Here is a 14,015-nt window from a genome sequence, read left to right as displayed (position 1 = left end):
TAAGCTTCATAAGAAAGTATATTTGTATATGGAAATGACCTTTTAAAATGCATTTATTTATTTTCTGTATGTTGCATATCTTGTGCGTTGTTGTGGAGGGGTGTGGACTTCCTGTTAGTATGGTTGTGTTGGAGCGGGGGGAGGAAGTGATGTTGTCGGTCTCCAGAACACTGGTCTCTACTAAAAGCATGGTTCCATCTCCTTACTTGGGGCACCATCCTTCTTTACAAAGCATTCAAGGAGGTGCTTGCATGACTGTAAGAAAATAATACAGCAAATTAAGTTGTAATTCAAAAACAATGTTTATTGTCTCTACTACCACTTCCAGAACAATTTACCTAAAATATATATCAGATCAAATATTCTACAGTAGTGTAAATTAAAAGACACTTGTACATTGGTATTTTAAACCATGTAGGTAAACCTATGTCATTGTAAGTACTGTAAACACACATTTCAAATCCTTCTAAAAAGCAGTTCGCAGTATCATGTAGTTTTAACACAAACTTGCACTATATGGCCAATATATATATATATATACGGACACCTGTTTGTTAAAGCTCTCATTCCAAAATCTCGGCCATTTAAATGGAGTTGGTCCCAACTTGGTTTAACTGCCTTCACTTTTCTGTAAAGTCTTTCCAATAGATGTTGGAACATTGACGTGAGATTTGCTTCCATGGAATGTGCTGCCACCTCATAAAGGTGTGATGGGCACGTGTCCACATACGTTTGGCCATACAGGTCATCAAATCATACCACATGTAATACCACAGTAGAATTTAATTCAAACCTTTTTGTAAAGTTTTGTATGAACTTTTCATCACACAAATGATGGGAGTAGTTCCAAAGTCATAAATCCATAAATACTTTGAGGATTTGGCCCACATCCTTTTGCCATTGGATGAATTTTGATCTTTACGGTTGATGGAAATTTGGCGGGACATTTCCCTCTAGAGAAAAAGCACTTCCAAAGACAACCAAAATGTTTGTACACAAACCTGATCCCTGAATGTCGTCCTCTCCCTCTGGTGCTCATGCATACAGGATACACTGTACATTACATCTGTAAACAACTCGCTTTAAATATACAATATTTACACCATCAGCAAAACAATAGAAAACACTACCACGTCTGTGGTACACCAACATGCCTGGCTCTCTCTGAAACCCCAGACATCACCAACCAATCAGAGGCTCTGACCACCTCCTCACCGCTAAGACGATGCTGACTCACCAGGTAAATATGATTTTTGGGACTGTTACTCTGCCTAGGGAGACGGGGGAGAGGAGGGGAGGAGGAGGGGGGGGACCTCTTAGAAGTCCATATCCCATCCCGACAGCTCGTCGGGGGGGGTGTCCTCATCAGGGGGGTAGCTGTCAAAGTAGCTGAGGTCGGTTGGGCCTCGCAGCTGCAGAGGAGAGGGAGATGCACATGCTGTCAGCAGAGACACTCTCACATCACTAACTGCTTAAACAGCAGCTGTCAGTGTTGTTCAGCCAGGTTAAGGTCAAGTGACTCACCTCTCTTCTCAGAGGAGACTGTAAACACCTCTTTTTCAGTCCCTCCCAGTTGAAGCCATTGAACCACCTGTGAGCAGGGAGAGGTTACATTTACCACATCTTACAACAGTCTGAACACGCAACATAACTGTTGGACCTGGTCGATCGCACGGTGTTCTATGCCCGGGGACGGCCTCGCCCGTCCCCCGCCCCTCCCAAAGGGCAGCACCATATCCACAAATCAGCCGCAGTCCACTAACATAATTTAAAGAGCTCAAATTGAATTGTCATGGAGCCTTTCCAGGTAAGTGTACAGCATTTGCCCTCGGGTAGGATGGGGGTCTCTGAGGTCATCGGCGACCTGAACACCAGGCTGTGTGGCTCTCAGAACTGATCACATTAAGCAGCCGGCTGACGGCTGTGATAAGCCTGAGTTAGCAGGCTGGTGTCACTGTTCTCTCAGGGAGAAAGAGAGATGAGGGGTGATGGAGAGAGGAGAGAACAACTTGGCATTCAGCCGTACTAATTAAATTTCCCGGAGAACTTTTCTCTTCCCTGTGCCTTTCATCTGCCCCCTTCAAACCCAGAGGGACGGAGGGTAGAGATGTTCCAGGAAGATGTGATTCAAAAAACATTATTGTTATTCCGTGCCTGTGCTTCTTGATGTCGCCGATCCCGTTCTTCAGGTTTCCCAGACGCTCTGAGGGGTTCCGTCTGAACGAGGGGGAAGAGCAGAGAGACACGAAGGTGAGACCCTGACGGAGGGAGAGAACACTTCCTGGTTCCTGTCATCACTTCAGCCTGACGTCTGTGTGCTTACCTGCACAGCTTCCTGATGAGGTCCTCAGGTCTCTTGGTGACTCTCTTGGGGAAGTCCATCTTTTCGATGCCTTTCAGGATGAAGGTGTACGTCATCATCTGGTCGCTGCCGGAGAACGGAGGGCTGTGGGAGGGCACAGGTCAGGGGGAGGACACAGGTCAGGGGAATTGGGGACGGCAAAGCAAACGTGTAGTGCTGATGATGGTGTAGGTCAGTTGCCCTGGAAACGACTAAAACAGGTCCCTGGGGGGTCCCTGAGGAACAGAGTTGAGAACTACTGGTGGTGGTGGAGGCATTAGTGGTGATGGTGGGGGCTGATAGTCATAGGGTATTGAAGGTAAACCCTGAATGTGGTTAGCTGTGAAGGTAATTGTGTTCCAGACCTGCCTGTAAGGAGCTCAAAGACCAGGATCCCCAGGGACCAGAAGTCCACGCTGAAGCTGTGGCCCTTGTTCAGGATGATCTCCGGGGCCACGTACTCCGGCGTGCCACAGAACGTCCACGTCTTCTGGCCACACCGGATCTTCTTGGCAAAGCCAAAATCCACCTGAGAGAGTGCCGGGCATGAATGTGTCATTCATTCACTCATTCACAATTAATTCACTCACCATTCATTCATTCACAATTCAATCACAACTCATGTTTGTGTCAAAAGATCAACAGGCTGTGTACAAGTTTGATGTATCCATCAGCATCCAGCATAAGATTCTCAGGCTTCAGGTCTCTGTAGAGGACTCGGTTGCGGTGAAGATAGTCGAAGGCTTCGGTGACACAGCCAACGCAGAATCGGGCCGTGGCCTCGTCAAAGCTTCCCCTGGAGAGGAGAGCAGAGGTTCAAATTCCCCTCTGTACGTTGCTTTAGAACGAATGACTTGCTTTCAGAAAGATGTTTAGATGTGCCGACAAAATAACGACCAACTGACAACTCAGCACCAGTTATGTGATCAAATGTTGATATCAAGTCTTGCATATATGTCCATAAGGTGCAAGAGCCAGAGGATAATTATACCTCATAGAAAAGGTTGTTGTTCCGCTCACCTGTCTCTCAGCAGACTCCAGATCTCCCCTCCTAGGCAGACCTCCAGCAGCATGTACACATACTTGTTATCCCTGAACGTGGCGTACAACCTGGAGGGAGGAAGGAGAGGGATGTTTAGATTTGAGAGGTTTTGATTTTCTGTGGTCCAGAATATTGCGGAGGTGGAAAGGATTGATGGATGGCTTTCATATCTCGGTGTACGAGCAGGGGGGGGTTGGGAGCGTGAGTCAGGGACGGCATTAACAGCCTCAGGGGATTTACATCCTGCGTGCTCATATAAAGATAACCAAGTTGCTGTGCTGAACTGCTCCATGAAGCCCATCTTCATTTCACATCACTGAACTTCAGTAATACAATATGCTTTAATATCTGTTTTAAATGAGAGTATAATTTAAATGTTTTTCTGTTGAATAAATCCACAGTTATGGCTTGACTCTCTCTCTCTTTCTCAGCCAGATCCTTCTCACAGATCCTTCTCCTCACAGATCCTTCTCCTCACAGATCCTTCTCCTCACAGATCCTTCTCCTCACAGGGGTGTTTACACTGGGAACAGCCTGTCAGGGGATCCGGCAGTTGGCTGAAGGACTTACTTGACGATGAAGGGTGAAGAGGCCTCGGCCAGGATGCTTCTCTCTGAGTGGATGTGCTCCTCCTGGCGGTTCTCCACGATGTGTTTCTTCTTGATCACCTTGAGGGCAAAGGTCACATCCTTGTTCTTCACCTTCACCTGTAGGGGGCGCACATGGCCTCAGCTCTGGTCACGTCAAAGCAGACGCCACTACTAAATCGTCGGTTTGAAAACGCATGGTGTGTTTTTATCTTTCAGAACAAACTCAAAGCTAGCTAACTGGGGTGGGCAGGATATGGAAAAGAAAACATTTTGGGACTGATTTAAATTAAAATAAAAGTTAGGCTGGATAATCCTGCCCAGTTAGTAAAAAGAAATATCTACTATACCTTTTCACCTTCACCTCACAAACAGATATAAAAAGAAAGAATAGGTTTTTAAAAAGCCATAAAAACTGAGTGATGGTCTCACCAGCTCCACCCTGCCGAATCCTCCCACGCCCAGCGTAGCGATGACCTCCAGGCTGTCCAGGGGCACGGCGGGGGGGGGACACGCGCTCTCTTTCAGCTGAACCAGGCCGGGGGACAGGGGTGGACTGGGGTGGCTGGAACAGTCAGACCTCCTGAGAGAGAGGCAGAGAGAGAGGCAGAGAGTGAGTGGCAGAGAGAGAGGCAGAGAGAGAGTGGCAGAGAGAGTGGCAGAGAGAGAGGCAGAGAGTGAGCGCATATTTGTGAGAGGCAGAGAGAGTGGCAGAGAGAGAGGCAGAGAGAGAGGCAGAGAGTGAGCGCATGTTTGTGAGAGGCAGAGAGAGAGGCAGAGAGAGTGGCAGAGAGAGAGGCAGAGAGTGAGCGCATGTTTGTGAGAGGCAGAGAGAGAGGCAGAGAGAGTGGCAGAGAGAGAGGCAGAGAGAGAGGCAGAGAGTGAGCGCATGTTTGTGAGAGGCAGTACACTGGCCAACATTGCACCAAAAGCCTCGCTGCTGTTTCAGTCTCTGGATATCTCTGCAGGAACCCATCATTCAGGTGAAAGGCAGCTTTGTTTGCCGTCATATTAAACCACCAGCCACCGAGGTATGACGGAGTTCAAAAGCCCGCTGAATACAGCGGAGCAGACAGAGACAACATAAAACACCCTGGTTGTTGGTCAGACTCACTTGGCGTGTCTCTTCTTGTCGTCGCGGTCGAGCGTCGCCACGTAACCATGGAGATGCTTTTGCAGCTCGTTGAAAGTGCCCACTGTCAGATCAAATGTTCTGAGGTAAACATTTAAAAACAAACACTCCATTATTTGTGGACAGGAGTTTGAAAAGAAAATCGTTTAAAAGAATTTAAGAAGACAAGCCAATGCACATAAGAACCCTTCTTTCCCCCTCAACTTCGCCACCTATAAACCACCCGTCTACACAGCCTAAACCCTCCTCCAATGCAACTGATGATCTAGACTGTATTTAGTCTTCAAATCATTGTCGTTCAGTAAACTCTCTTCTCCAACTGCCTGCTGTCCCAGTTCATCTCAGCCGGTCAGGTCGTTAGCGCCCCCTGGGGGTGATACTCACTCTCGGTCGATCACCAGGCACTCCACACCATCCTCCTCCGCAATGATGTTAGCCGACCGCACATCATCACTGATGTCAGTCACACACACACACACACACATAAGATAAGATCAGTCCTAACGAACCAACATCTAGAGGTACCAGTTTAAAGTGCTGTGTGTGTGTGTGCAGTTACCTGATGAGAGCCTTCTCTCCAAAGTAATCTCCTTTCTGCAGTGTGTTGATGGTCTGGGGTTCCTTGTGTTGCTCTGTGCTCTGAGTCACCTTGATCTTTACAACAGACGAAAAACAACATAACAACAAAACAACAAATAACAGTATCAGCAACGGCACACTATCAAAACAAGGCTTGTTCTTCTACAGGGGGCTAGCTCTCGGTAGCAAGCTGACTAATGCTCAACAAACCAGGCTATGTAGCTAAAAAAAGCTTTAGTTGGTAAACAAACACAATAGCATGGGGTTGACTGAAACCAGTGCATAATTTACCAACCAGTATGACATCAGCCCTCATGTGCAATAACAGCACGTTTTATCTGAACGCTTCGGTTGACCTCTGACCTGCTGGCCACTTTTTGTGGGGGAGTAAGGTTTGTAGTATTCCCTTTATACAGTCCCCTCTGGTAGGCTGTGTGTGTGTGGTAGGGGGGGTTATGGCGCCATTCCCTGCATTAGCACCCCCCAACCCACACATACACACACACACACACACAAACAGAAACATCTGCCTCCCTCTCGTTAGCCTGGCGCTGACGGCATGCTACCTGACCCTCATTGGCTTCTTCTGCCTGTGATTCCCTGGAGGGTGCAGCTCTCTTACTCTGAACATCTCCCCCCGCACATCAGTGTCCTGTTACACACTCCTCAGGCACACACACACACCCAGGGGAGGAGGGGTGAGTCCTGAGTCCGACACACTCCTACAACACCACACAACCTACAGTAAACACAGTTTGACAGTCGAGCCTAAACTGAGTGCGAGAGAAACCACAACGTGTGAGCACACATCTGAGCACGCTCCAAAGCCCACATGCGTGCGCAAGAAACTTGTGTTTCATCTGAGACAGATGTAAAGGTAAGGAGGTGAGATGGAGGTACCGTTCCCTTGGCAATGATGTAGAAGGTGCTTCCCTCCTCTCCCTCGCGGAGGACGTACTCTCCCTTGTCGTAGTATTCCTGCCGGGAGACAAGGAGCACAGTCAGAACAATAATATTAGTATTATTGCCATTATTTAAACTGCAATATATTATCATTTATGGTAAATATTTACGATCCCCATCCCTAGTCATAACTGGCTGGGGGGGAGAGTCTGTAACTGTGGAAGAGACGGGATGACCACAGAGCTGCCATTCACTGATGATTAAATCATTAATTCTCTGATTTTAAATGATTTATCAGATTTTAAATGATTTATCTGATTTTAAATAATGTATCTTATTATTAAATCATTCATTCTCAGATCATTATTAAATCATGTATTTCCCTAAACCCTAACTCTTGTAAGAACATGGGACTCCTGATGCTGCTGTACAACCTCTCCTCTCTCTGTTTACAGTCACCTCTCTGGGCACAAATGGGATTTTCCTGCAGAAACAGGTTTTATATTTACGGAGCAAAATCATCCCTGGGTTTGAACTTGTACACAAAGACCTTTGTTTGATTTGGTGTCAATATGATATGACCTTACACACTAGGGCTGTCAACGAATATTCTAAATTCGAATATATATTCGAATAGTTGTTAAAAACAGAATTTCGAATGTGAAAATTTATATTCAAATGTAAAAAAATACATTAGCCATTAGTTCATTTACTTATTGTTGTGTTGGTAATATGTTGTTAAATATGTTTAAACTTAAATAAATTACAAGTAGTTATGTCTCGTTGTATTAATTTGCCCTGTTATTGACGTGCCTAATGCGCAACCAGAAATTCGAATATATTCGAATATACGTGTTTTTTAAAGGCAATATTCGAATGTCATCGTTTAGCAATTTTGACAGCCCTATTACACACACCGTTCCCTTCCCCCCACTGTATAGTGACAAGTAGCAGGAGGCGGGAGGTTAACATTATCTTCCTTATTCAAGAGGAACATCTGCACTGCGATTGGGTTGCACACGCGCGTGCCTCCCTGGAGGCGGAGTGTAATCAACTCTGTCAAGAGACGAGGGAATATTGCAGCTCTCCTGTTCGTGACCTCGCAGGAACAGCAACCGAGAGGAACGCCCTTCAAGTTCTCACTGTAAGAACATGCTGGGAGAGAGACAGAGACGGAGGGAGAGAGAGAGAGAGAGAGAGAGAGAGAGAGAGAGAGAGAGAGAGAGAGGGAGAGAGAGAGAGAGACGGAGGGAGAGAGAGACAGAGACGGAGGGAGAGGGAGAGAGAGACAGAGAGAGAGACAGAGACGGAGGGAGAGAGAGACAGAGACGGAGGGAGAGGGAGAGAGACAGAGAGAGAGACAGAGACGGAGGGAGAGGGAGAGAGAGACAGAGAGAGAGACAGAGACGGAGGGAGAGAGAGAAAGAGAGAGACAGAGAGAGAGACAGAGACGGAGGGAGAGAGAGAAAGAGAGAGACAGAGAGAGAGACAGAGACGGAGGGAGAGAGAGAAAGAGAGAGACAGAGACGGAGAGAGAGAGAGAGAGAGAGAGAGAGAGAGAGAGAGAGAGAGAGAGAGACGGAGAGAGAGAGAGAGAGAGAGAGACGGAGAGAGAGAGAGAGAGAGAGAGACGGAGAGAGAGAGAGAGAGAGAGAGAGAGAGAGAGAGAGAGAGAGAGAGTCTGACCCTGAGTTGACAGGAACCACATCCCTCTCTGTCGAAGCACGACGACACACACACACGCAGGCCTCTTCTGGCTGTCACACTCACATCTTTAACAAATCACTCATCTCCCATTTGAATAAACACTTCCTGGAGACTTGGTCAAATAATTACAGTAACAATATACGGGACTTCGCGATGACAGGAATAGTATGGGAGCAGTTCATCAAGAAGGTAATCTGTGTGGACTCGCAGACTCCAGGGCAAGAAATGTGCTGACACACGGCAATACGAGAGGGCTGGCGGTAATGCCATTTTGACAGCGACTGTCTGGAACACAACGAGTCCTGCGGATTCAGAGTGTCGGGTAACGGGACCGCTTTCAAGAGTGTACTACAGAAACCCTGTTGTACAGACACATTATGGGACTCATGACTGAACTTGAATCATTTACAAAGTTTGTTTATGAGTCAGTGCAGTTACTTACCACTTCTAAGCAGTCCACTATTTTACTGAGTTTGTCTTCTGGTAAGTTGGCCAACAGTGAAACACTGGAAAGAAAAATGCAATACGGACAGCAATTACGAAATATAACTTTTTCAGGCACAGGTGTTCTGTGCCTCCAGCAATTCTTGGTAACATTTCATGAGCTACGTTTGGGTTTCTCTGACTTGATTTTGGAACACACCCCTCAGCTCAAGCTAGGCTCAGCTAAAGGCCTTTCAGATCAATTACAATTAGCTTCTTTACATTACATTTTACATTACATTTACATTTAGTCATTTAGCAGACGCTCTTATCCAGAGCGACTTACAGTAAGTACAGGGACATTCCCCCGAGGCAAGTAGGGTGAAGTGCCTTGCCCAAGGACACAACGTCAGTTGGCATGACCGGGAATCGAACTGGCAACCTTCTGATTACTAGTCCGACTCCCTCACCGCTCAGCCACCTGACTCCCTGACATTAGTCATTTGGCAGACGCAGTAAGTACAGGGACATTCCCCCTGAGGCAAGTAGGGCCCAAGGACACAACGTCATTTGGTACAGCTGGGAATCGAACTGGCAACCTTCTGATTAATAGCCCGATTCCCTAACCGCTCAGCCATCTGACCCAGCTTCACTTTCAACTTTGTGATTAAACGTGAGTGAGGGTACGAATGTCTGCAAGAGAATCATTGATCAAACTGGATGCATGGATAGATGCAGAGATCATTTTCTGGGTTGAACTTCAGTATAATGAAGTGGAATGAAAACAGGAAGTTGAATGTGTCGGACGCACCTTCGGAGGAAGTGGCGGTGTTGTTCGTGTCGTTTCTCCGCCGTCATCCTCATGACGTTCTGGAACACCTCCCTGTCCAGAGCCCACACCTTCACCTGGCTGGCCGCTGTAACCACAGCAACATTAAACACAGGAAGTACCCCCAGCCCTCCAGGGCTTGACCTCTGACCCCCTCCAAATGGAGGCTGTGTAACCTGCGACCTCACAGGTGTGTGGGCTGGCGTTGGGGGAGGGCATGGGGGTTGAGGGGGAGGACAGGGGGGGAGGACAGGGGGAGGGTATGGGGGTTGAGGGGGAGGACAGGGGGGGAGGACAGGGGGAGGGTATGGGGGTTGAGGGGGAGGGTATGGGGGTTGAGGGGGAGGGCATGGGGGTTGAGGGGGAGGGTATGGGGGTTGAGGGGGAGGGTATGGGGGTTGAGGGGGAGGGCATGGGGGGAGGACAGGGGGAGGGTATGGGGGTTGAGGGGGAGGGCATGGGGGGAGGACAGGGGGGGGGGGGTTCAACAGCAGAGTAGGAGGAAGCAGCATGTGTCGCGTGTCAGCCAGAATAAGAAGCAGGACTGATATTCCCTTTCATCCCTTCTTGTGACGTCTCTCTGGAACATCAACAGCGGTTGAGAAAGAAGCCTGACTGCCAAACTGTCGATGGTCGTCTGTGTGGAGGAGAAAGGTCAGGCCGACCTACGGCTACAAGCCAATTACTTGGAAAAATACACAAATATGTCATTGGGAGACCCCCCGGACAAAGAACCCACACAGCCATGGTATGGGCTCTTGAATGCCAAGACGGCACTGACCAATCAGGAAACCCGATCTGGGATCTGATGCTTGTCCTTTGTCAACAACCTCTCCGCAGACGGTTGTTGACTGTCTAATGACTCATCTGACTCTGCCTGGACTGGGTATTCCAGACCCAGGGGGGGGGGGGGGGGGGGGGTGCAGTTCAAAACATGGATGTTGTGTTGTTTGAATGAGAAAACAATGCCTGGTACAATCTCAGGGCTTGTTCAATATCCCAGTCTCTGCTGTTAATGGCCCTAATCTAACCCTTAATGATCTATCCCAGTTACCTCACAGCCAGCTAGAGAGAAGGCTGGGAACTTCAGCTCACCTCTTACAGATGCAGTCCTGGTGCAGTTATACAAGATTGCCAGTTCCCCAAACGTGGTCCAGAGAGCCACAGATGACAGCAGCTTGCTGTGCTGGAACACGTCCAGCTTCCCATCTGCGGGCACGAAACCAGGGTCATCACTGATCAAAAGCTGACACACAAAAATAATGGAATGGACGCTGACAGCAGACATGAGACTAGATGTAGACTACTCAGGAGCACACTGGCAGGTTACTGTGGACTCATGACAACACAGGGGTGACTGGCAGGGGAAGACAGCTTTCAGAGGTTAAGTCTAGGTAGAAAACATTACATTTACATTTAGTCATTTAGCAGACGCTCTTATCCAGAGCGACTTACAGTAAGTACAGGGACATTCCCCCCTAGGCAAGTAGGGTGAAGTGCCTTGCCCAAGGACACAACATCAGTTGGCATGACCGGGAATCGAACTGGCAACCTTCGGATTACTAGCCCGACTCCCTCACCGCTCAGCCACCTGACTCCCTGCATCCTGCATGTGTGTGCGTGTGTGTGTGTGTGAGTGTGTGTGTGTGTGTGTGAGTGAGTGTGTCGCCCCACCTGCCAGGACGAACAGGTGGTTTCCCGGCTCGCCCTGCCGGATGACGTAGTGGCCCTGCTGGTAGGTGCTCTGGTACATGCACTCCACCATGTCCCGGACCTGCTGAGGCTCCAGACAGCCCAGGTACTGGTTCTGGACCAGGGCCTCAACCAGGAGCTTCTTCACACTGTAAACACACACACACACGTACAGTCGCTTGATCCGCTCCATTTGGTCTGAATCCGTATCTCTCCTGTTCGGACATCCATGTTGAGGATGAGGATAGATTGGACGGCTGTTTGGATGTTGGGTGTGATTCTAATGAGTGAAAGTTCAGCTATTGCCGTGATGACTTCTGATTACTATTAAATGTCCATTATGGAGACAAGAACGTAGATGTTAATTATTACTCCACTTATTCTCATCCTTAAAAACCCACTCTGGTGTTATCGATTTGAAAAAGAATAAGCATTGGTTTCTCTCAAGTCATCAACAGACAGTGACCCTTCAAAGACCCCAAAGGGTCAGAGCACCACGTCAGCTCTGTCACGTCACATGAAAGAGCCCAATACTGCCTCACAGAGAACAGTCCAGCCCTCTTCTCCACGACCCAGACCGTACACACGACCACCCGCCCACACAGAGCCTGTGTAAGAAGCCTTTATTGTGATGGTACAGTCCTCCAGCCCTGAACACTGTCACACACAGCTCGAGCACTCTGTTCAAAGGCCTTTGTGTATGAATGCTACCAGACAGGATCATTACAAAACACTTGATAATCATTCCTCTTGGTGCTGAGGAGAATTCTCTCCTCATTAAGGGCCAGATGTTTTAAACATGCTAACAGAGGACTGAGACACTCAAGGCATGCTTTATACTCCGGACAACGGCTGGATATCCTACGCAGTCTGGCTCTCAATACACAGAAGAAGTATTTACTCAATAGCGGGTTGGCTAAATGGGCTGCACATTTTCGGTGTAAATGACACAGCTAGTTGCTAATTAGCTGACCGATGCAAGCTGAATAGAAGTGATTTGAGATGGGCAGCAGTTGGATGAAAACATCACGTATCCATGACGATGTGATTCTGATTTGAATTGTGCCTGGGGTCTTATTGATTCGTTTTGACAATGATCAGATCTGAGAGGCCCATCTGTCAGTCACACTTCATAAATACAGAAGCCTACAGTACAGACTAACAAAGGAGATGTCGTCCATAATAACAAGAACCAGTCTTGATCTTCATAAATCTTGCTAACGGTCTTGTTTGCTCACTGGGGTAATTAGCCAGGCTCATTAGTTTACATTTACATTTAGTCATTTAGCAGAGGCTCTTATCCAAGGCGACTTACAGTAAGTACAGGGACATTCCCCCGAGGCAAGTAGGGTGAAGTGCCTTGCCCAGGGACACAAAGTCATTTTGCACGTCTGAGAATCGAACCGGCAACCTTCTGATTGGTAGCCCGATTCCCTAACCGCTCAGCCATCTGACCCCCCCAGTTAACTGTCAGTTGTGTTGACTCAGCTCCAACGCAGACACTGATGACTATCAAGCGTCCTACCTGGCATCTTTGGGTACGCGAGCCTTCTCGAAGGAGAACTTGGGCAGGTTGGTGGAGTCGTAGGTCCTGGAGGTGGGCTCAGCAGACACCCCAGCCTTGGCCCCCGACCTCCTGTTCAACGTGTCCTTGATCATCCCACTGATGTTGGGGCCGAACCTGCCAGCCTTCAGGGGGGAGGGCTGGGCCCCCAGGCAGGGCGCCCTCGCCCCGGCCTGGTTCCTCATCACGTCCTGGAGCTGGCTCAGCTGGAGACACTTGCTCTGGAGCTGGTCCCCCAGCTCCTCCACGGCCCGAGTCTGCCTCCCCAGCTGCTCCTGCAGAGCTCTGATATGCTGCTCTTTGGTGCTCAACTCCTCCACCCTCCTCCTGGCCTGCCACTCCAGCTCCTCCACCCTCGCCTGCAGGGCCTCCGCCCCACGGGGCGGCCCGTGGACGCAGCCGTTGGAGGCGACGGATGGGGCACCGTCGCCTCGCTTGAAGCGTTTGGATTTCATCGACCCGTTTCCCATCGTCTGGTTTGTCGGTTTAGAAAAAACGAGATTCAGAAACAGGGAACAGTTGTATGCCATAAAAACAAAGTATTAAACATTTTAAAAACAAACCCTGCCATGAAGTATGTTTAGTAGTAACGCCATAGCTAAATTTGAAAAGGCAGACAATGAATAAGTAGATAGTAGATTTTGTTTGAACAGGGAGGTGGGCGTGAAGCAAGGAGGTGTGTGTATTGCAAAGGAACTTTTCAGTAAGTGTGGGCGTTTTACAGCTGATGATTCACTGTCAAAGGTTCAACATCAGAGTAAGGTTTCAGGATAAAAAGGCTGACCCTTCAAAGATTGAGGAGTTCATATGTGTTGGGAGAGAAAGTGTGTGTGTGTGTGTGTGTGTGTGTGGTGGGGAGGAGAGACAAAGAGAGAAAGAGAGAAAATCTGTGACTGACTAATGGTCAATGTGTCCTCTCCATTTATAATTCAGCAGGCCGGAAGTATTGCGTTGCATGAACACTCTCCGTCAAAGCCAAGATGCAGCATTGAAAGGAATTAGGCTACAGTAAAATCGCAGAAGGATTAAGCTCCAGTCATTGTTTGAAAGAGACTGAAAGTATTGGGTTGGCCTATATACCCTCATATCCGCAAAAGTACAAATATCTGAAGACAATGACATTACAGTAAATGTGTGTGTAGCTGTTGTATGATTAACTGCCTACACATTCATATCAATTAAACCCCTTACATATATTAATCTTGATGCATTTGAG

At 48.2% G+C, this 14,015-nt stretch overlaps 1 protein-coding gene across 1 annotated transcript; it reads right to left on the bottom strand.

Moving 5' to 3' along the window:
* Positions 1-442: 442 nt before the first annotated feature.
* Positions 443-13,272, bottom strand: prkg2 (protein kinase cGMP-dependent 2). Its single transcript, XM_067227829.1, has 18 exons — positions 12,761-13,272; positions 11,218-11,384; positions 10,639-10,752; positions 9,526-9,631; positions 8,734-8,797; positions 6,582-6,659; positions 5,662-5,756; positions 5,487-5,555; positions 5,085-5,183; positions 4,403-4,550; positions 3,954-4,090; positions 3,362-3,451; positions 2,996-3,137; positions 2,707-2,870; positions 2,324-2,446; positions 2,155-2,217; positions 1,525-1,591; positions 443-1,412 (listed from the first exon to the last, which is right to left on the bottom strand). Exons 1-18 carry the CDS (start codon positions 13,267-13,269, stop codon positions 1,317-1,319), a joined length of 2,331 nt encoding a protein of 776 aa, XP_067083930.1. The 5' UTR covers positions 13,270-13,272; the 3' UTR covers positions 443-1,316.
* Between the last annotated feature and the right edge of the window lie 743 nt (positions 13,273-14,015).

The sequence above is a fragment of the Osmerus mordax genome, chromosome 24 (assembly GCF_038355195.1).
Source record: "Osmerus mordax isolate fOsmMor3 chromosome 24, fOsmMor3.pri, whole genome shotgun sequence".
NCBI classification, from domain to species: Eukaryota; Metazoa; Chordata; class Actinopteri; order Osmeriformes; family Osmeridae; genus Osmerus; species Osmerus mordax.
This window is presented reverse-complemented; position numbering and strand designations above follow the sequence as displayed.